Source organism: Berghia stephanieae, chromosome 1 (assembly GCF_034508935.2).
Source record: "Berghia stephanieae isolate SIO BIC M18660-M18661 chromosome 1, UCSD_Bste_1.3, whole genome shotgun sequence".
NCBI classification, from domain to species: Eukaryota; Metazoa; Mollusca; class Gastropoda; order Nudibranchia; family Aeolidiidae; genus Berghia; species Berghia stephanieae.
Window position 1 is genome coordinate 21,639,363 of NC_088360.1, and position 24,519 is coordinate 21,663,881.

General features: G+C 37.0%; 1 protein-coding gene across 2 annotated transcripts in view; it reads left to right on the forward strand.

Annotated features, from left to right (window-relative positions):
• Nucleotides 1-24,519, forward strand: part of LOC144970317 (sperm flagellar protein 2-like) — an 88,509-nt gene that overhangs the window by 30,287 nt on the left and 33,703 nt on the right. For both annotated transcript variants that reach the window (XM_078909826.1, XM_078909837.1), the window contains exons 17-27: nt 113-216; nt 3,717-3,985; nt 5,843-5,978; nt 7,047-7,188; nt 7,967-8,035; nt 9,789-9,900; nt 11,606-11,704; nt 13,410-13,561; nt 14,267-14,394; nt 21,741-21,807; nt 24,207-24,416. In XM_078909826.1, coding sequence (XP_078765952.1) covers nt 113-216; nt 3,717-3,985; nt 5,843-5,978; nt 7,047-7,188; nt 7,967-8,035; nt 9,789-9,900; nt 11,606-11,704; nt 13,410-13,561; nt 14,267-14,394; nt 21,741-21,807; nt 24,207-24,416 — 1,488 coding nt within the window. The remainder of the gene's footprint in view (nt 1-112; nt 217-3,716; nt 3,986-5,842; nt 5,979-7,046; nt 7,189-7,966; nt 8,036-9,788; nt 9,901-11,605; nt 11,705-13,409; nt 13,562-14,266; nt 14,395-21,740; nt 21,808-24,206; nt 24,417-24,519) is intronic.

Genomic DNA, 24,519 nt, shown 5'->3' on the forward strand with positions numbered 1-24,519 from the left:
TCATCATCATCATCATCAAAGCCCCAGTTATTTTAGTCATGATCCACAGTTAACTATTTCATCTTCTTTCTCACGAGATGTAATGATGTAAATATATATTTCAATCCTGCAGCCAACAGCCAGAAACAAGCTGGGATCAAAAGCCATGAAATTCTTGAAGAAAGGCAGACCGGTGGATGACCAAATTGTTGTCGACATCATCACCGAAGCCATCAGGTGACTGTTCTTGTTATGTGTGGCGATGTGGTCTCTTGGTATGACACTGAAGGTCCTGGGTTCGAGCCTTGCTCCGCGCATAGTTGAGTCCTTGGAAAAGGCTCTTTACCCACATTCTCTCACCATAATCAGGTGTAAAATGAGTATCTGGCCATTAACAGCTTTTTCTCTATCCGAAAATAAAATTATTATAAAATCGCCTAATAGGCATCATGTCCTGTCCTACATGTTAAATGTTGCAGTTGGCCAGGGACCCTGTGTAAAGCGCTATGAGCATGTTAAGTGGATATTGCGCTATATAAAAGCTCAATTTATTTTTTTTATGTCAGGGTAACTTATTTACTTAATTCCTATCCATCATCATCCTCAATGACGTTGACTGGCCACAATCTGCGATGACAAATGTCTGCCCATTCCTCACGTCTGATGATGTCATAATGCCCATTCCTCACGTCTGATGATGTCATCGTGCCCATTCCTCACATCTGATGATGTCATTGTGCCCATTCCTCATGTCTGATGATGTCATCGTGCCCATTCCTCACGTCTGATTATGTCATCGTGCCCATTCCTCACATCTGATGATGTGTCCTCACGTCTGATGATGTCATCATGCCCATTCCTCACGTCTGATGATGTCATCGTGCCCATTCCTCACGTCTGATGATGTAATCATGCCCATTCCTCACGTCTGATGATGTCATCGTACAACTTTCTGCCATTCATGCCTGGACATTCCAGGATATTTTTCAGATCAAATGAACGTTTCTGGTTTCCCCTTTATCAACAAAACAAGATGAATGAAACACTACAGATGAATGTGATAATGTGGTAGTGGCGTTGTTCAAATTGAAGCTTACATCCAATTTCACAATGTTATTTATTTCCATTTTTCCCTGTACTTCATCTTTCATTAAGCTGCACCGGTTTTTGGTATTTGTGACCAGAAAATCTTAATTTCCTTTTTTGAATGCATCTGTTTTTCTGATTTCAGAATGATTACATCTTATTTTATAGCCTAAATAAATCACGCTGGTCGTCAATAAAGGCCAGTCGTCATCATCATCATCATCATTGCCTTTTTCACCCTGGGTCAGGGTATAGGCCACAGACAAACAGTTTCCATCCTTCTCAATCATCATCATCATTGCCTTTTTCACCATGGGTCAGGGTATAGGCCACAGACAAACAGTTTCCATCCTCTATCATCATCATCATTGCCTTTTTCACCCTGGGTCAGGGTATAGGCCACAGACAAACAGTTGGATGGGAGCATCACCCTTGAATCATATACCTATGATGTTCGCATGGGTGTACGATCCGATAGTGATGTCGTTTCTTCTTCTCTTTACTAGCATATCCTGCTTCTTTGGTTTGTGATTGTATTTTTGACAGGGGATATTTTTTTCCTGTAAATCCTCTGCCTGTTTGTTCTTGGTTATTTATAATTTAGCTTATGATATCTTTAGGTTATGATTTTGATTGACATTTGTACTATTTTTGTTAGATTGCTTGTTTCTTTGTTTCAGCGGTCTCTCATATAACCTCAATTGTGTTGGAAGAGACCTAAAGCAACAAACAAACAAACAAACAAACAAACAGTTTCCATCCTTCTCTATCATCATCATCACCATTGCCTTTTTCACCCTGGGTCAGGGTATAGGCCACAGACAAACAGTTTCCATCCTTCTTTATCATCATCATCATTGCCTTTTTCACCCTGGGTCAGGGTATAGGCCACAGACAAACAGTTTCCATCCTTCTCTATCATCATCATCATTGCCTTTTTCACCCTGGGTCAGGGTATAGGCCACAGACAAACAGTTTCCATCCTCCATCATCATCATCATCATTGCCTTTTTCACCCTGGGTCAGGGTATAGGCCACAGACAAACAGTTTCCATCCTTCTCTATCATCATCATCATTGCCTTTTTCACCCTGGGTCAGGGTATAGGCCACAGACAAACAGTTTCCATCCTTCTCTATCCTGAGCTGTCTTTTTAATCTCATTCCAGGTCTTACCACTTCTCTGTATATCAGCTTCTTTAATTCTTCTCCATGTTCCTCGTGGCCTTCCCATTGATCTTCTGCCCTGAGGGTTTCAGTCCAATACTTTCTTTGTTATAGTGGAGTCGTTCTTTCTGAGCGTGTGTCCAATCCACTTCCATCATCTTCTTCCTATTTCCTCTCCCACTGGTTTCTGCTGTGTTATTTTCCATACTTCTTCATTTTTTATTCTATCCATCCATTTTATACTGAGTATCTTACGCATGTACCTGTTTACGAAAATCTGTACCCTCTTTATACATGCCTGTGACATACCGTAGGACAGACTTTACATTTGAGTTGAAATGACCAGCCGTCCTCGCCTCTTTTACGCCCTGTCTTCGTTAGAATCTGATTGTGCGGCTATGTGGTCTAGTGGTATGACACTCGCTTTCGGATCGGAAGGTCCTGGGTTCGAGCCTCGCTCGGCGCATAGTTGAGTCCTTGGAGAAGGCTCTTTACTCACATTCTCTCACCATACTCAGGTGTTAAATGAGTACCTGGCCGTTAACAGCGTTGTCTCTGTCCCAAAAATTTGTAACATCGCCTGACAGGCGTCATGTCTCGTCCTACATGTTATGTGTTGCTGTTGGCTAGGGACTCCCTGTAAAGCGCTTTGAGCACGTTAAGTGGATATTGCGCTATATAAAAGCTCAAGTAAATCTGCCGTACGAAAATAGTAATATCACCTTGTGATTCACCGTGTAACCTATTCATTTCTAGTTCTCTGAAGGGTTGATTGATCACACACTTCCCAAGACTCTTGAACCAGAAAAGAGGATGGTGTGATGCCAGGACTTCTGATTCCCATTATGAACATTTATATAGCACATTTCAATGGATTTGTCCTCATGCTCTAGGCGCTTCACGGTGTGTTATATATTTCTCCAGCAGACCACGTTGAGACATAATATTTCCATTTCATACAGTACCAGTACCTGTCAGGCATCTTTTTGTAATAAAACTAGTACAATATCTGTCATTGCCCATGACCTGAGTCGAGTGAGTTAATTTATGTAAAACGCCTTACCCAAGGACACAAAAATTTGGGACTCAAATTTTTCAAGAACATGTCACCCATTCAGCTGCTGACCACACTTATCATTGCTTGACACTTTTGTCAGTCAACTTACTTTTTCATTCGTTTATTTAATCATCTATTTAATTATTTATTTTCATTCTTGTATTTTATTTTGTCCTATTTCTTTGTTATTTTTTTTTTAACCAACAATTGTAATTCATTTATTCATTAATTTATCCAATTATTTATCAACTTATTTATTTATCTATATAAGTACTTGTTTATTCTTTTATTTATTGATTGATTTATTTATTCAGTTGTTTAATATTTAATTGGTTAATTATTTTTTTCTATTTTATTCATTTATTTATCTATATATTCATTTATTTATTCATTTATTTATTTATTTATTTATTCTCTTTTGTTTATCAGGAGAATCCCAGAAGGCACGGGCTGGGTGTTGGACAGTTATCCCCAAAACTACAACCAGGCAAAGATGTTGGAAAAGGCCCTGAGTGGCTACGACGCCAATGCCAAGGAGGTTGTGAGACGCGAACCCAAGGGCAAGTCACGGAAGTCCAGCCTAGTCCCAGACCCACGACCACCTCCATCACCTGCCGACCCACCCAGCGGGATTGATGTCGTCATCCTGTTTGACTTGAGGGATGAACTCTGTCTGAAGAGGGCTGCTGGGAGATGGGGTGAGTTTAGCCTGGTCATTGAATGGATGGATGACTAGGGCTACAAAACTCTGTCTTGGCCTAGTATGGATTTGTGGTCTAGTGGTTGTGACACCCACCTTTGGATGGAAAGGTCCCTGGTTCGAGTCCAGCTCTTGCCAGTGCAAAGCTAAGTCCTTGGAAAGGACACCCTGCTTAAATTTTCTCTCCACACTCAGGTGTAAAATGAGTACCTGGCACGCAACAGCATTTTCTCTCACGAAATAAATTGTAATAGCATAACATAAGGCTTCATGTCCTGTCCTGTATTTTAATTTTAACTGTTATCTTGAGACCCCTTGTAAAGCACTTTGAGCACTTTTAATAAACATTGTGCTATATAAATGCTCAGATCTTTTTAAAGTACGATCTTTGACTAGATGGGTGATGATGGATCCAAAACTCTGTCATGTCCCTGTGAAAGGCACTTTAAACTACCCCACTCTACTGAGGTGTATGAGAGTACCTGGCATGAGCAGTTCCATTTTATATGGGGATTGTTTGTACAAAAATAATGCATAACAGGCAACTTATACGGTACGAAATGGAAAGGTTAATCCACGTGGCCTTCTAGGAGAATAAATGTTTAAAACGTGAGCTTTTATGAAACGCAATATCCACTAAACGTGCTCAAAGTGCTTTACAAAGTGGGGTATTATGAAGCAAATTGAGCATAGAATAGTCATTGATATGCTGAATATAAATGTTTGTATTATGTTATTTAGAGAAAGGCTTGTTGATAGATTGGCTATTCAGTCTTCAAGAGACATAAGGCCCTAAAAGCTTAAGTTTATCTTAAATTATGCAGCCCTTATGTATAGTAGAATAATTAACTGCCACCCTTTGGATTGGACACTAGTCTTTGACGAAGTACTTTCCATCAGACCAAATAATACTGTCTAGCCAACACTCACTGCTGGGTGAATAGCGGGGTCAGGGAATAGAAAACCCAGCTTGACTCGGGTATGTGAGTCGAGTGCTCAACCGAGTGAGCTATCAGGATCTCTCAATTTGTATGGTGCAAGTCATCATCATCATCATCATCATCATCATCATCATCATCATCATCATCATCATCATCATCATTAACATCATCATCATCATCATCATCATCATCATCACCATCATCATCATTATCGTCTTCATTATTATCAATATTATTATAATTATTATTATATTATTATTTATTATTATTATTATTATTATTATTATTATTATTATTATTATTATTATTAATATATTATTATTATTATATTATTATTATTATTATTATTATTATTATTATTATTATTATTATTATTATTATTATTATTTTATTATTAATAATATTATTTTATTTTAATTTATTTTTTAAAAATTATTATTATCTTTATCGTTATCATCATTATCATTATCAATGTTATTATCTTATTTTTTCCTTTATTTTTTTCGAATCATCATTGCCTTAGTCTGAATAGTATTCTGCTTGCATCACCTTGCACCACCAGCCATTCATTTTCCTCTAACAACAATACTCTTCAACAATCGTAACGTCACTTCCTTCCTAATGACGCATGGTAACTTAGTAACACTGGCTCTAAACTATTGGAACAATGGCGGACGCCCTTATGAAATATTTCTCTGGCGAGCATAAAAGCGTATCCAGAGGAAAAAAAACATAAATTTGATCATATTTTCACTTTTACACATTCTGATCACAAGGCATATGAAAAGTTCTAGCCAACATGAAGAATAAAAAGTAATGATTTTCTTTGTTTAGAACCAAGATGGCCACCGAGTGGCGTGACATCAGACTATTGAATCCAATTAATTTCCTTTCCTTTCCTTTCCACATCCTAGAGCAAATCCAAGCCGAGAAGACTTTCCACGAAGAGTTCAATCCTCCCCCAGAGGGAAGCGCCACTGGCGTTGGGAAGACTGAGAAGATCCAACCAGTCGAGGACGCCTCCTATGATCAGGAACAGATACAAACCAGGTAAGAGTTACTTCCCTTTTCCGCATCTGACTAACCTTGAAATGTAGTAATTGTTTCTGTTTGACCTTGACGTTGGACATTTGTCACTCGTCACCTCAAAAAGGTACTTCGTTGGGGTCAACCAATCTCAGAAAATTTAATTTGAAATGAAAACGCTTTCACCATGAATGAAAATGTGACCTGTTGTCTCCAAACGCTGTTATGTCAGGATTATTAAAATTGTTGGAAATTGAAATAAAATCAAAATTACGAATCCTGGATTAAGTTTTCATGAACTTCTTTGTGGAGAGTCGGTAGAGTTTTGTTTTTGTTTTTATATTCTAGGCTGCTAGAATTGTTGACTGAATGAAAACAAAACAAAACAAAAATATCCAAATAAAAAAAACAAAAACAAACCCCAACAGTATTTTAAAAGAAAAAAAAAGCTATTAAAAGCAATAAACAAAAATGAATATAACAGCTTTAAAAAAGTACAAAATACCCGACATGGAATAATATACCATCTGGAAGGAGAGCCTTGAGAGTATATTATTCCATGTCGGGTATTTTGTACTTTTCTTAAGCTGTTATATTCATTTTTGTTTATTGCTTTTAATAGCTTTTTTTTCTTTTTAAATACTGTTGGGGTTTGTTTTTGTTTTTTTTTTATTTGGGTATTTTTGCTTTGTTTTGTTTTTTATTGGGGGGGGGGAGGGGGTTGAAGTGCCATAAATCAATTTTCATGTTTCTGAATGTTTTGATTAAAAAAGTCACTTTTCCTCATCGAGACCTTTCCAACTCAACACTGGTTTGAGGTGATGAGTCACCAAGTGTATGCCATGAATGATGACAAAACTATCGTTATCCAATCCAATCCAAAAAGTGTATGCCATGAATGATGACAAAACTATCGTTATCCAATCCAATCCAAAAAGTGTATGCCATGAATGATGACAAAACTATCGTTATCCAATCCAATCCAAAAAGTGAATGCCATGAATGATGACAAAACTATCGTTATCCAATCCAATCCAAAAAGTGTATGCCATGAATGATGACAAAACTATCGTTATCCAATCCAATCCAAAGGGTCACGGGATTCCATGACCACTGGCCAAAGTTAGAGAAATGGTTTACTCGGTTTGGCACACTCAAGACGGTGGATGCCAGTCTGGAAAAAGATGCCGTTTTCTTGGAGACTGAGAAAATTATGGAAGACACTTTGGCTAAGGTATTCATTTTATTTTTACACTTTCTATTTATTTTGCTTTACTTTTCGTTTTCATCTTTAAGGAGATTTTTAATTACTCGAAACTCTGTATTTAAAAATTTGGCCATAAAACTCGTCCTTCACATATTAATTGATATAACCCTTATCTTGGCAAAAACTCTCAAACCTGGGACTTTTAAAGAAGACCCCACGAGGTCCCAGAATTGAGTCGTTGCCAAGATGAGAGTCATTTAAATTGATCCATATTGGAAGGACAGTTTTCTGGCCAGATTTTTAAATACATTTCATGCCAAAGTAGGACAGTTAACTGGTTAAAGACGCATGCTTGTATCTTCTTTTTCTTTTTTTCTTTTTTCATCCTGCACACTTTTTTTTTTAAATTAAGATGACAGTTGATTCAAGGATGAATCTGAGAGAGCCAAATATCAAGAAGGATTTCTTCAAAAGATTTGTCTTGTTGCGATCCATGACAAATTTGAGTTCATAACCAAACATATTTTTTCTTTGTAAAGAATCTAAGCATTAAGCCGTTCCATCACTGAGTAACCTCTGTAATGATAGCACGTCTGACTGGTAACCACAAGATCCCAGGTTTGATCTGCGGTCAAGGATGGCTTATTTTTATAAGAATGATTTTTGATTCTTTAATTTTTCTTTTTGCTTTGTCTGACACTACACCATTTAAAGATGTTTTTTTGGGGGGAGTTTTTTCATGATTTTACAATCTGACTGCATTTTTGACTGGAAGAATTGTCTTTCTGATTTTATCCTCTTTTAGTTCCAATCCAAGGGCCAGGAAGACGTGCAGGCTGAAGCTGAGAAACTGGAGGCTGAGAAGGAAAAGGAGGTAAAACCCTGACTTCGTAGATGTATGGTTGTTACTATTGTTACTACTACTACTACTACTACTACTACTACTACTACTACTACTACTACTACTACTACTACTACTACTACTACTACTACTACTACTACCACTACTACTACTACTACTTCTACTATACTACTATACTACTACTACTACTACTACTACTACTATCTACTACTACTACTACTACTACTACTACTATACTACTACTACACTACTACTACTACTACTACTACTACTACTACTACTACTACTACTAACTACTACTACTACTACTACTACTACTACTACTACTATACTACACTACTACACTACTACTACACTACTACTACTACTACTACACTACTACTACTACTACTACTACTACTACTACTACTATACTATACTACTACTACTACTACTACTACTACTACTACTACTACTACTACTACTACTACTACTACTACTACTACTACTACTACTACTACTACTACTACTACTACTACTACTACTACTACTACTACTACTACTACTACTACTACTACTACTACTACTACTACTACTACTACTACTACTACCTACTACTACTACTACTACTACTACTACTACTAACTACTACTATACTACTACTACTACTACTACTACTACTACTACTACTACTACTACTACTACTACTACTACTACTACTACTACTACTACTACTACTACTACTACTACTACTACTACTACTACTACTACTACTACTAACTACTACTACTACTACTACTACTACTACTACCACTACTACTACTATTACTACTACTACTACTACACTACTACTACTACTATACTACTACTACTACTACTACTACTACTACTACTACTACTACTACTACTACTCATACTACTACTACTACTACTACTACTACTACTACTACTACTACTACTACTACTACTACTACTACACTACAAACTACTACTACCACTACTACTACTACAACACACTACTACTACTACTACTACTACTACTACTACTACTACTACTACTATACTACATACTACTACTACTACTACTACTACTACTACTACTACTACTACTACTACTACTACTACTACTACTACTACTACTACTACTACTACTACTAACTACTACTACTACTACTACTACTACTACTACTACTACTACTACTACATACTACTACTACTACTACTACTACTACTACTACTACTACTATACTACTACTACACTACTACTACTACTACTACTACTACTACTACTATACTACTACTACTACTACTACTAACTACTACTACTACTACTACTACTACTAACTACTACTACTACTACTATACACTACTACTACTACTACTACCTATACTACTACTACTACTACTACTACTACTACTACTACTGCTACTACTACTACTACTACACTACTACTACTACTACTACTACTACTACCACTACTACTACTAATACTACTACTACTACTACTGCTACTACTACTACTACTACTACTACTACTACTACTACTACTACTACTACTACTACTACCACCTCAAGAGAGGGACTCAGGAAAGACACTACCACTTTTATTGGAGTGGTGGATGGCATCAACTGCATAGCGTCCCTCTCATGGCCACGGCGAAGTTGTCATATCAGTAAGGTCATGTGTTTGAGCCCCCTTCACTGTGAAATTTGTATTCTTTATTGTCTACTGGCACTTTCTGTATATTACTATTACTATTACTATGACTATTACTATTCCCACAGGCGCCGGGTGCCCCTCCTGAGTTACCTCCTGAACCACCCAAAGATGAACCTGCTCCAGGAGGGCCTGAGACTAGAACTTCAAGACCATCATCCAAAACTGGGAGTCGCGCTGGTAGGTGTTGGCACAAAGTAGATGTTGGCCTCAAGAAGGTGTTGTCCTCTCGTTTGTGTTAGCCTTGAGTAGATATTGGCATCTACTAGATGTTGGCCATAAGTAGGTGTTGGTCTCGAGTAAGTGTTGCCCTCAAGACTGGTAGAAGGTATTGGGCTCAAGAAAGTGTTTTCCTTGAGTATTTCTTGGCCTCGAGTAGGTGTTAGCTTCAAGTGAGTGTTGACTTCAAGTAGGTGTTGCCCTTGAGTAGAGGTTGGCATCAATAAGGTGTTGACTTCTAGCAGATTTTGACCTCAAGAAGGTGTTGGCCTTGTGTAGGTTTTGGCAACAATTTTTAAAAATAATAAAATTCCCTTTATTCATCCCATAGGGCCAATTTGTCTCTAGGGTATATTCCAAGGGAAGACTGGAATAACCCAGACATCAGCCGCAGTGCAACGTCGCAAATTGAGCTAGGGCGAGGTGACTTGCTCGAGGCCACACAATGCAGCAGCAGGTGATCAAACTCGGTACCTTTTGGGTCCGAAGCAAAGACCGTACTGCTGAGCCATGCTGCCCCCTAACATGGCAATATTACAATTTTCTTGACAGAGACAAAGCTGACTATGGCCAGGTACTCGCTTTACACCTGAGTGCAGTGTGAGTAAAGAGTCTTTTTGCGCTGCTCATAGAGGTGATCAAAACTGGGCACAGTTGGGGAATAATAGAAAGATTGCTAGGAGACTTGAATCTCTTCTAGAAAAGGAATGAAGGATGTTTGTCTTGTTTCAAGTTTGGGGGGGGGGGGGGGGGGGGGGGGGGGGGGGGAGGGGGGGGGTAGGTTTTTTTGGGTTTTTTTTTAATTAATCTGTTGTTTTTAAAAAATTCTTTTAGGGGTTTTTTGGATTCTTTTATTTTTTTTCTTTGAGGGGGAAAGGGGGGGGGGGGGAGAATATGAGATTTTGGGGGTTGATTTGGGTTGGGGGTTTTTGTGTATATTTTTTTTTTTTTTGGGGGGGGGGGGGGGGGGGAGGGTGGTTGACTTTTATTTTTGTTGGGTTTCTCTTTGGTTTGTTTTTTTTTTTTACGGTAATTTTTTTATATTTGGATTTTGGGGGTTTTGGGATTTTTTTGGTTTGTTGGGGATGTGGGGGGGGGGGGGGAGGGTAGGGGGAATTAGCTGTCAGGGACAATTCTTTTCAATGACATAGTTTTGCTATCCTATCACAAATCGACATCTAACGTCTTTGCCCTGTTAGAGAGTAGTGACCAAAGGTCAGCAGCACACTCTGACCAACGTTCTGCATCAGAAAAATATCCTGCGTCAACATCTGACCAAAAAGTGGACTCTGATGGGAAAAGCGGCTCAGAAAACCCCAAGTCCAAGGAGAGTTCCAAGCCTGGATCTAAGAGTGAATCGGCGAACATTTCTAAGAAGACTTCCGGACAGGAAGAGAATTCCACAGAATTGGACGCCGTCTTTCATGTCGATATTCTGGTTCATGTCAACAAGGAGACCTTACTGGCTGAGGGTAAAAGTCACCAAGTTGGAATGTTCATCTCTTTTCATTTGAAGTTACATTTTCTGTTGGTCGAACTTTATTTTCATATTTTATATTTTTCAATTTACATTGTTTATATTTGAGATTTGTTGATGTCGACGCTCCATTTCAATTCATTTCTTGGCCGTTAAATTGAAATTGAAGAAAACGTTTGATTTTTTCAGGTTCAGCAAAGTCTAGAGGGTCGTCTAAAGACAAAAAATCAAAATCTCCAAAAGGCAAAAAGTCTGAGGCTGGAAGTGCCAAAGCCAAAGGCAGCAGAGGTTAATATTTATTTGTCTTTATTTTTTATCCATCCAATGAAATCTAGAGATTCAGACAGTTTTAAAGAAAAAGACAAATTTGGTGAAATGATTTCATGTCCACCTTTCCATCAAAATGTCATGAATAATGTCCTTTTGCTAAACATCGATTGAAACGATAAGAATTTTCCCCCATAAATCATATATATTATATATATATATATCAATGTTTACCGTGTATTAACAGGCAAGGTGTGCACGGTCCCACCATTTTGGGTATGTGATGTAAATTATATTCTAATTCTAAAAAAACCTCAAGGACTTACATTTTACAGTTGTTGTTTTTTTTTGTTTTTCAAATGTTTTTGTTTTGGGGGATTAATTTTTATTTGTTCGTTTTTGGGCTTCTTCTTCTTTTTTTTCTCCTTGGTTCGTTTTGGTTTTTAGAATTTTATTTGTTTTGGTTGTTTTAATTTGTTGCTGTTTTTCTTTTTTTTTTTAATTCAATGTTTGGGGTTTTATTTAATAAATTGTTTACACTGTTTTTTCCAGTAATGGGAAACATAAATTACTTTATGTGGTTATATTTCATAGGTATCTTTTCATCTGGCTAAATGTATTTTTGCCGCAGGGAAAAGGAAACAAAGTTTATTTGCAATTTAATTACTTCACCCTCCCCCCCCCCCCCCCCCCCAAAAAAATTTTTTTTTAAAAGAAATATAATACAAGATCTAAAATAATTCATTATAAACCATATTATTTGAATGCAGATCTCTAAAATTCTGTGTTGAAGACAACGGCTCTGTTTTTACTTAACCGCAGGGGAACTTTGACATGATGAAAAATTTCTATAGAGTAAATTATTCTGTGATGGTATCGTGGGATGGAATATAATGAATAGAAATAGTAGTCCTTGACACCCCTTAGACCCACGGTTTCTTTTGCATGAAACGGAACATAGCAACTGCTCGCTACCCATTGAATAGGACACCAGTCTGTCGCAAAGTTCTTTCCTCCGGATCTAAAATGATCCAGCTACCCAATCACTGCTGGGTGGACAGGGTGCCAATAAAAATCTTGACCACCAGTGATAGATCTCAGTCTCTTTGCGTGGGAAGTGAGTGCTTTACAAACTGAGAAATTGGGACCCCCAAAATGAATACAACCAGCAAAATAATAAAAAAGAGCAAAATTGTTAACATGAAACATTCCGATCTCAAAACACTTCTTCAGCCAACAACAAAACCAATGAAAACAAAAATACTGGGCATAAAATCCAAACTTTCGGCATGCTGAAAAACTTTTGGAAATCAAAGCAAATTTTGAGAAAGACTAAGCTGAAAATCTACAAAAGCAATGTTTTAAATGTACTACTTTGTGGAGGTAAAAGCTGGAAAATGACATCCTCCATAACACAGAAACTAGAAAACTTTCAAAACAAATGTCTAAAAAGAATTTTAAACATGTTTTGGCCTACAAAAATGAACAGAGTGGATCTATTAAAGAAAGCTGACTGCATTAGCATAGAAAGTCAAATAAAAAGAAGAAGATGGCGTTGGCTGGGTGATGTGGCCAGGTCACTTCCCAAGACAGTCCTGTACTGGACTGCAGATTGGAAGAGAAAGCGGGTTCAAGACCCAAAGAGGATTAAATAAATAAGTAATAAAATCCAAACAGATGTTTTATTTTCGGTGATGGGTGACATTTTGTCTTACTGTATGTCCAGGCTCATCCCCCAAGTCAGCTGGAAAGAAAGGGTCCAAGAAGTCCAAGACTCCAGAGCCTGAGCCAGAGCCAGAGCCTGAGGAGCCGACAGGCCCACCCCCTCCCAAACCAGGAGATGAAGAATGGGATTTTGTGGATCTCGATATCGACAATGTAAGAATTTTTGTCCTTATTAATTGTGGGCCAGTGTATTTAAACAGTCTTTTTTTTTTTTACGACTCGCAAGGATTTTCTCTTTTTGTTTTGTTTCGTTTTGGTTTTTTTTGTATCCGTGTATCTTATTTTTTTTCACTCACTAAAAAACGAAACAAAAACTTTTTTAAAAACTCGAGACAAGTGTCGTAGCACTGGACTACATAGCTACAGACACTAGCAGACATTTCAGAATAAAACAAAATGTATATTTTGAATTAAATATATATATAGACAAATAGATTCAGTCATAAAGAAATTCGTTTACACACATGCATTACAAAAGCGAATAAATAATCGCTATAAATTAACAAAGTGACACTAGGCTACTACAAGCTGTCGACTGTAAAAAGTTATAAACAAAAATGAATAGAACAGCTTCAAAGAAGATCAAAATACCAAGCATGGAGCGTTTCAGGTTTAAAACCCACTTATCTTTATGTGATGTATTTATGTTTTTATTGGGGTTGTTTTTGTTGTTGGCTGTTGTAGGGTTTTGATCCTGAAACATTCCGTGTATATTCATTTTTGTCTTATTACTTTGTATAAAGCATCATATTTACATAGTTTTATACACCAATGTGTTACAAAAGAAAAACATCTATCATACTAGTATTAATACACAAAAGTATGTGACTTATACCATGATGTACCCTTTGACCTCAGGAACTGGCCAAGGTCCTGGTTTTACATTGGGAGGAGACGGAGAAGACGTACGTCAATGGATGCAAACACGTTTTCAGGAACATCCGAGATGAGAGGGAGAACATCTATCGATATTTCTTCCAAATAAGGTAAGGGGGGTCCCAATAGCTCAGTTGGTAGAGCACTCGCTTCACAATCAAAGGGAATTTAGGTCGATCCGTTGCAGTCAATATTTTTTTCTGAACCCCCACCCCCCTGTCTACCCAGCAGTGATTGGGTAGCTTGGTCTCTTAGATCTGGTGGAAAATACTTTGCAATAGACTAGCATCCTATCCAAAGGGTAGCAAGCAATTGCTATTTTCCACTTCATGCTATAGAAACGGGGATAAACTCCGGCTCTATGGGCCTCATGCCTCTGAAGGATGACTTTTTATGATTGAAAATGGTAAAGACAGCTGTAATGCCCTGACACGGGAGTGTCCCCCTTCTCAAAGAGTGTAATAATATTTGCATGAACCTTATGCTTAAAAATTGATTTTAACTCTAAATTTGAAAATTTGTATCAAAATAGATACAGTGAAATCGTGGTAAAGTAAAGCCAGCAATTCTGGATACTTACTTAGTCAATCCACTTCGGGCCTTGAGGCACGTGGGGCATCCACCAGGCACCTCCATTTTTTTGTGGTCAGCTGCTTTTGTGGTGGCTGTATTCCAGGACAGGCGTTCTTCCTTTCTTTCTTTTTTTTCCAATCGTCCTTCGCCAAGTTTCTTTAAGTAGCAATGCCGGATATCTGTCTTGAAAGACATGAACAATAAGTGTGTATGAATGAACAATAAGTGTGTATGAATGAACAATAAGTGTGTATGAATGAACAATAAGTGTGTATGAATGAACAAGAAGTGTGTATGAATGAACAATAAGTGTGTATGAATGAACAATAAGTGTATATGAATGAACAATAAGTGTGTATGAATGAACAATAAATGTGTATGAATGAACAATAAATGTGTATGAATGAACAATAAGTGTATGAATGAACAATAAGTGTGTATGAATGAACAATAAGTGTGTATGAATGAACAATAAGTGTGTATGAATGAACAATAAGTGTGTATGAATGAACAATAAGTGTGTATGAATGAACAATAAGTGTGTATGAATGAACAATAAGTGTGTATGAATGAACGATAAGTGTGTATGAATGAACAATAAGTGTGTATGAATGAAAGTGCCAGACAATGCGAGAAAGAAAAATACAAAGAGCTTTGCCTGGCAGTTTCAAGCCAGTTTCAATGGAAAAACACTTGGATGAAGAACAGACCATTTGGGACCCAACTCAAAGTGTTGACTTTAAGCAGACGTTCACTGAAAGAGTGTTGACTTTAAGCAGACGTTGACTAAAAGAATGTTGACTTTAAGCAGACGTTGACTAAAAGAGTGTTGACTTTAAGCAGACGTTCACTGAAAGAGTGTTGACTTTAAGCAGACGTTCACTGAAAGAGTGTTGACTTTAAGCAGACGTTCACTGAAAGAGTGTTGACTTTAAGCAGACGTTGACTAAAAGAATGTTGACTTTAAGCAGACGTTGACTAAAAGAGTGTTGACTTTAAGCAGACGTTCACTGAAAGAGTGTTGACTTTAAGCAGACGTTCACTGAAAGAGTGTTGACTTTAAGCAGACGTTGACTAAAAGAGTGTTCACTTTAAGCAGACGTTGACTAAAAGAGTGTTCACTTTAAGCAGACGTTCACTGAAAGAGTGTTGACTTTAAGCAGACGTTCACTGAAAGAGTGTTGACTTTAAGCAACGTTCACTAAAGATGTTGACTTCAAGCAGACGTTCACTGAAAGAGTGTTGACTTTCAGCAGACGTTGACGAAAAGACTGTTGACTTTAAGCAGACGTTGACTAAAAGAGTGTTGACTTTAAGCAGACGTTGACTAAAAGAATGTTGACTTTAAGCAGACGTTCACTGAAAGAGTGTTGACTTTAAGCAGACGTGACGAAAGAGTGTTGACTTTAAGCAGACGTTGGCTAAAAGAATGTTGACTTTAAGCAGACGTTCACTGAAAGAGTGTTGACTTTAAGCAGACGTTGACTAAAAGAGTGTTGACTTTAAGCAGACGTTGACTAAAAGAGTGTTGACTTGAAGCAGACGTTACTAAAGAGTGTTGACTTTAAGCAGACGTTGACTAAAAGAGTGTTAACTTTAAGCAGGCGTTGACTAAAAGAGTGTTGACTTTAAGCAGACGTTCACTGAAAGAGTGTTGACTTTAAGCAGACGTTCACTGAAAGAGTGTTGACTTTAAGCAGACGTTGATTAAAAGAATGTTGACTTTAAGCAGACTTTGCTAAAAGATGTTGACTTTAAGCAGACGTTGACTAAAGAGTGTTGACTTGAAGCAGACGTGACTAAAAGAGTTGACTTTAAGCAGACGTTGACTAAAAGAGTGTTAACTTTAAGCAGCGTTGACTAAAAGAGTGTTGACTTTAAGCAGACGTTCACTGAAAGAGTGTTGACTTTAAGCAGACGTTCACTGAAAGAGTGTTGACTTTAAGCAGACGTTGATTAAAAGAATGTTGACTTTAAGCAGACGCTGACTAAAAGAGTGTTGACTTTAAGCAGACGTTGACTAAAAGTGTTGACTTTAAGCAGACTTGACTAAAAGGTGTTGACTTAGCAGACGTGACTAAAAGAGTGTTGACTTTAAGCAGACGTTGACTAAAAGGTGTTGACTTTAAGCAGACGATGACTAAAGAGTGTTGACTTTAAGCAGACGTGACTAAAAGAGTGTTGACTTTAAGCAGACGTTCACTGAAAGAGTGTTGACTTTAAGCAGACGTTCACTGAAAGAGTGTTGACTTTAAGCAACTTGACAAAAGAGTTGACTTTAAGAACGCACTGAAGTTTGACTTTAAGCAGACGTTCACTGAAAGAGTGTTGACTTTAAGCAGACGTTGACTAAAAGAGTGTTGACTTTAAGCAGACGTTGACTAAAAGAATGTTGACTTTGAGCAGACGTTCACTGAAAGAGTGTTGACTTTCAGCAGACGTTGACGAAAAGAGTGTTGACTTTAAGCAGACGTTGACTAAAAGAGTGTTGACTTTAAGCAGACGTTGACAAAAGTGTTGACTTAGCGACGTTGACTAAAAGAGTGTTGACTTTAAGCAGACGTGACTAAAGAGTGTTGACTTTAAGCAGACGTTGATAAAGAGTTTGACTTTAAGCAGCGTTCACTGAAAGAGTGTTACTTTAAGCAGACGTTCACTGAAAGAGTGTTGACTTTAAGCAGACGTTACTAAAGAGTGTTGACTTTAAGCAGACGTTGACTAAAAGAATGTTGACTTTAAGCAGACGTTGACTAAAAGAGTGTTGCTTTAAGCAGACGTTGACTAAAAGAGTGTTGACTTTAAGCAGACGTTACTAAAGAGTGTTGACTTTAAGCAGACGTTACTAAAGAGTGTTACTTTAAGCAGACGTTGACTAAAAGTTCACTTTAAGAACTACTGAAGTGTTGACTTTAAGCAGACGTTAAAAGATGTTGACTTTAAGCAGACGTCACTAAAGAGTGTTGACTTTAAGCAGACGTTGACTAAAAGAGTGTTGACTTATTAAGCAGACGAGTTGACTAAAAAGAGTGTTGACTTTAAGCAGACGTTGACTAAAAGAGTGTTGACTTTAAGCAGACGTGACTAAAAGAGTGTTGACTTTAAGCAGACGTTGACTAAAAGAGTGTTGACTTAAGCAGACGTTGACTAAAAGAGTGTTGACTTTAAGCAGACGTTGACTAAAGAGTGTTGACTTTAAGCAGACGTCTAAAAGAGTGTTGACTTTAAGCAGACGTGACTAAAAGAGTGTTGACTTTAAGCAGACGTTGACTAAAGAGTGTTACTTTAAGCAGACGTGACTAAAAGAGTGTTGACTTTAAGCAGACGTTGACTAAAAGAGTGTTGACTTTAGCAGACGTTGACTAAAAGATGTTGACTTTAAGCAGACGTTACTAAAGAGTGTTGACTTTAAGCAGACTTGACTAAAGATGTTGACTTTAAGCAGACGTTACTAAAGAGTGTTGACTTTAAGCAGACGTTGACTAAAAGATGTTGACTTTAAGCAGACGTTGCTAAAGAGTGTTGACTTTAAGCAGACGTTGACTAAAAGATGTTGACTTTAAGCAGACGTTGACTAAAGAGTGTTGACTTTAAGCAGACGTTCAGAAAAGAGTGTTGACTTTAAGCAGACGTTACTAAAAGAGTGTTGACTTTAAGCAGACGTTGACTAAAGAGTGTTGACTTTAAGCAGACGTTGACTAAAAGAGTGTTGACTTTAAGCAGACGTTGACTAAAAGAGTGTTGACTTTAAGCAGACGTTGACTAAAAGAGTGTTGACTTTAAGCAGACGTTGACTAAAGAGTGTTGACTTTAAGCAGACGTTGACTAAAGAGTGTTGACTTTAAGCAGACGTTGACTAAAAGATGTTGACTTAGCAGACTATAAATTATTTAGCAGACGTTGACTAAAGAGTGTTGACTTTAAGCAGACGTTGACTAAAAGAGTGTTGACTTTAAGCAGACGTGACTAAAAGATGTTGACTTTAAGCAGACGTTGACTAAAAGAGTGTTGACTTTAAGCAGACGTTGACTAAAAGAGTGTTGACTTTAGCAGACGTTACTAAAGAGTGTTGACTTTAAGCAGACGTGACTAAAAAGTGTTGACTTTAAGCAGACTTTGATAAAAGATGTTGACTTAAGCAGACGTGACTAAAAAGTGTTGACTTAAGCAGACGTTCACTAAAGAGTGTTGACTTTAAGAGACGTTGACTAAAAGAGTGTTACTTTAAGCAGACTTGACTAAAAGTGTTGACTTTAGCAGACGTTCACTGAAAGTGTTGACTTAAGCAGACGTCACTGAAAGAGTGTTGACTTTAAGCAGACGTTGACTAAAAGAGTGTTGACTTTAAGCAGACGTTACTAAAAGATGTTGACTTAAGCAGACGTTCACTGAAAGAGTGTTGACTTTAAGCAGACTTGACGAAAAGATGTTGACTTTAAGCAGACGTACTAAAAGAGTGTGACTTTAAGCAGACGTTACTAAAGAATGTTGACTTTAAGCAGACGTTCACTAAAAGTGTTGACTTTAAGCAGACGTTGACAAAAGTGTTGACTTTAAGCAGACGTTGCTAAAAGAATGTTGACTTTAAGCAGACTTCACGAAAGAGTGTTGACTTTAAGCAGACGTTGACTAAAAGAGTGTTGACTTTAAGCAGACGTTGACTAAAAGAGTGTTGACTTTAAGCAGACGTTGACTAAAAGAGTGTTGACTTTAAGCAGACGTTGACTAAAAGAGTGTTAACTTTAAGCAGGCGTTGACTAAAAGAGTGTTGACTTTAAGCAGACGTTCACTGAAAGAGTGTTGACTTTAAGCAGACGTTCACTGAAAGAGTGTTGACTTTAAGCAGACGTTGACTAAAGAAGTGTTGACTTTAAGCAGACGTTGACTAAAGATGTTGACTTTAAGCAGACGTTGACTAAAAGAGTGTTGACTTGAAGCAGACGTGACTAAAAGAGTGTTGACTTTAAGCAGACGTTGACTAAAAGAGTGTTGACTTTAAGCAGGCGTTGACTAAAAGGTGTTGACTTTAAGCAGACGTTCACTGAAAAGAGTGTTGACTTTAAGCAGACGTTCACTGAAAGAGTGTTGACTTTAAGCAGACGTTGATTAAAAGAATGTTGACTTTAAGCAGACGTTGACTAAAAGAGTGTTGACTTTAAGCAGACGATGACTAAAAGAGTGTTGACTTTAAGCAGACTTTGACTAAAAGAGTGTTGACTTTAAGCAGACGTTCACTGAAAGAGTGTTGACTTTAAGCAGACGTTCACTGAAAGAGTGTTGACTTTAAGCAGACTTTGACTAAAAGAGTGTTGACTTTCAGCAGACGTTCACTGAAAGAGTGTTGACTTTAAGCAGACGTTCACTGAAAGAGTGTTGACTTTAAGCAGACGTTGACTAAAAGAGTGTTGACTTTAAGCAGACGTTGACTAAAAGAATGTTGACTTTAAGCAGACGTTCACTGAAAGAGTGTTGACTTTAAGCAGACGTTGACGAAAAGAGTGTTGACTTTAAGCAGACGTTGAATAAAAGAGTGTTGACTTTAAGCAGACGTTGACCAAAAGAGTGTTGACTTTAAGCAGACGTTGACTAAAAGAGTGTTGACTTTAAGCAGACATTGACAAAAAGAGTGTTGACTTTAAGCAGACGTTGACTAAAAGAGTGTTGACTTTAAGCAGACGTTGACTAAAAGAGTGTTGACTTTAAGCAGACGTTGACTAAAAGAGTGTTGACTTTAAGCAGACGTTGACCAAAAGAGTGTTGACTTTAAGCAGACGTTGACAAAAGAGTGTTGACTTTAAGCAGACGTTGACTTAAAAGAGTGTTGACTTTAAGCAGACGTTGACTAAAAGAGTGTTGACTTTAAGCAGACGTTGACTAAAAGAGTGTGACTTTAAGCAGACGTTGACTAAAAGACTGTTGACTTTAAGGAGACGTTGACTAAAAGAGTGTTGACTTTAAGCAGACGCTGACTAAAAGAGTGTTGACTTTAAGCAGACGTTGACTAAAAGAGTGTTGACTTTAAGCAGACGTTGACTAAAAGAGTGTTGACTTTAAGCAGACGTTGACAAAAAGAGTGTTGACTTTAAGCAGACGTTGACTAAAAGAGTGTTGACTTTAAGCAGACGTTGACTAAAAGAGTGTTGACTTTAAGCAGACGTTGACTAAAAGAGTGTTGACTTTATGGGGATGTCACTGGACCTGAAATGATTCATTTGTCTTTTTGTTTCTTCAAATTCAAATATATTAAATTTTCTACGGCTGGTGATTTTGATACAAAATTCAATTTTCTCACCCAGGTCATGCTGACTTAACACCAGATTGATGTTGTGGGTGACATATTATTTTGTTTTTTTTCAATAAATCATTTATTTATTTTTTGTCTGATAAGAATTCAGTCTGTTTTTCTCCATATAGAACTTGAGCTTTAACTTTCATATAGCGCAATATCCACTAAACGTGCTCAAATGCCTTTACAAGGGGTCCTGAGCCAACAGCAACATTTAACATGTAGGACTGAGGCATGACGCCCGTTTGTCAACTTATTAGTGACCCACCATCTCAAAACGGTAATTATGTCAGACGTCTTGTCAGAAATGATTAAATCAACCCTTTTTGTACATCTCCGGGAAATACCAAAGCTTAATTTCACTTCTAAAATTTCCCCTATGGGATGAATAAAGGGAATATTATTTATTTATTATATTTGTTTTGTTTTGTTTTTTCAACAGAAGAATACAAGTTAAAATCATCCCAAAACACTCGCCTGCCTCGATTTTTTTCATGTATTTTTCTATCTATTTTATTTGGCGCTGTGTCACAATTACTTTTTTTCAGACTATTTCTTAATACGTTTTTTTTTTTTATTTTGTTAATTTAATTTTGACAGGAAAGATTTCCTCCATTATCTGAGAAGACCCGACTGTAAACAGGATTATGTCTCACAATGGCAGAAGGTACGCTGGGTTATTTATAGGATAATAATAATCATAATAATAATAATAATAATAATAATAATAATAATAATAATAATAATAATGATGATGATGATGATGATGATGATGATGATGATGATGATGATGATGATGATGATGATGATGATGATGATGATGATGATGATAATAATAATATAATGATAATAATCATAATAATAATAATATAATAATAATAATAATAATAATAATAATAATAATAATAATAATAATAATAATGATAATAATAAAAATGATGATGATGATGATGATGATGATGATGATGATGGATGATGATGATGATGATGATGATGATGATGATGATGATGATGATAATAATAATAATAATAATGATAATAATAATAATAATAATTAATAATAATAATAATATATAATAATAATAATAATATAATGATAATAATCATAATCATAATATAATAATAATAATAATAATAATAATATAATAATAATAATAATAATAATAATAATATAATGATGATGATATAATAATAATAATAATGATGATGATGATGATGATGATATGATAGATGTGATGATGATGATGATGATAATGATAATAATAATGATAATAATAAGATGACTTTTTACTGTCCATAAAGGCAATTTGCTTTGTTTACTTATTATAAGGTCAAGTTTGTTTTAGGTTGGTTTGTTTTGTTTTTTTTTTCAGGGAGAGGGGGGGTTGTTTATTGTTTTTGGTTGTTTTTTGGGGGGTTTTTTAATGTTTGTTTGTTTCATGTTTATGTTCAACGTCTTTATCTGCAAAGGTTGAAATAATCATTACTGCAGATGTCATACAAATCATGTTTGTTTGTTTCTGTCATTCATAGCAAAGGGAGATAATCATGAAACAACGGGAGCAATCTATATCAAAGAATTCCGGCGTGAAAATTAAACTGTAGCTTTTACATAGAGCAAAATCCACTTAATGTGCTCAAAGCACTTTACAACGGGTCCCAAGTCAAAAGTAACACTTAATATGTAGGACAAGACATGCCTGTGACGCACCAATGCAATATTTTTTCAATGCCATAACCCGTCCAGGCCCCATTTTATACCTGAGTATAGTAAGAGAATGCGAGTAAAAAACCTTTTCCAAGAACTCATCTTTGCAATGTCTTGAGCAGGTTCAAACCAGGGACTTACCAGTTCAAAGGTGAATGGAATGCCATCCATAAAACGACAAAGATACACCTTTATGAGGAGTAGGCAGTAGTAGTAGTAATAGTAGTAATAGTAGCGTATGGGCACACCTCCAAATTCATTTCGTCAACCTAGATTTGAAAGTCTTCCTCTGCCCTAAGAACTGTTTCATAGCCATCTTCGAGTTTAGTTACTGGACAGTGGAGGACGACGTGATCACTGGTCTCTGGAACTGCCTGACATTTCCGGCAGGCATCACTGTTCCCAAGTTCCCATCTTCTGCAGTTCCACCATGTCCTGCCAAGAGGCGATTTGAGGAAATCCATTATTTCCTGGCATTGTTGAATGCAGGCATTATTTTGCTGGGGTCTTTTATGATGTTTCCTCCTCTTGGTGTTTCCACATGTTCAAGAGTAATCAGGCCGTTGTTGGTGGATTGGGATGTTCACAGCCATCAATCTTTCTCTTATTGCAGTCTCTTTTTAAAACAAAAATGTAAACATGAGTATTTATAAAGCACAATATCCACGAAACGTGCTCAAAGTGCTTTACAAGGGGACCCTAGCCAACAGCAACACATAACATGTAGAACGAGACATGACGCCTGTAAGGAGATATGACAAGTTGTTTTGCCATTATTTTCCATGTAATCATTTTACACTTAATTGAGGTGAGAGAATGTGAGTAAAACGCCTTTTCTAAAAACTTCAGAATGAGATTCGAACCCTGGACTTTCCAATCCAAAGGCGTGTGTCAAACCACTAGACCACATAGCTGTCCATAGCCCATACAGCAGTAACACATTTTGCTATTTATAGAAAAAGATACAGTAACATCACATTTCAATGACGTCATCATTAGTATGGTTTTTAGTAAAGAATCCATTTTCTGGCTCCTATTCTGTTGGGGAAAGGTGAAGTGTTCAAGTGGTTAAGGCAGTGCACTGTCAATCAGAAGGTCCCGGGTTCGAACCCCACTTCAGGCACTTTTTTTTTTCTCGGGCAAGAAAATTATTAGCCCCCAATTTTCTCACTTTGTCCACAATGGGTGATTCCTGTTGATGTCAGACATCTTGTTTGATGGATTATCTATATTTCCTTCATGGAATACCCAGGCAATGGGATCGAATGGTGCCGTTGCTGAAAGGGTGTAATATTTTGATATAATTAATTTTGCGATAAATACTCGAACTTTATATATCCTTATGTTTATTTTCCCAGTCGTACAATGACGTTTCTGACGATATGAGAGACGATGAAGAAACCAGAGCGGAGCTTCATCAGCAAGTTGACGACCTGAGGGAGAGACTGTGGAATGTTTGCGATGACCGAAAAGAACAAGCGGAGAAAGAGAGAGAAACAAACATGAACGACGGGTGGTTGGAGGACAGGCTTGGAATTCTCAGCAACCACTACCTCACCCTTATGCAGGTGAGAAGAGTTGTCTGTTGTCAAACTTGTGTTTATAAAAGGACAACAAAAAGTGAAAATGATGTAACAAATAATCAGAAATATAAAAAATTTCGTTTTTTTT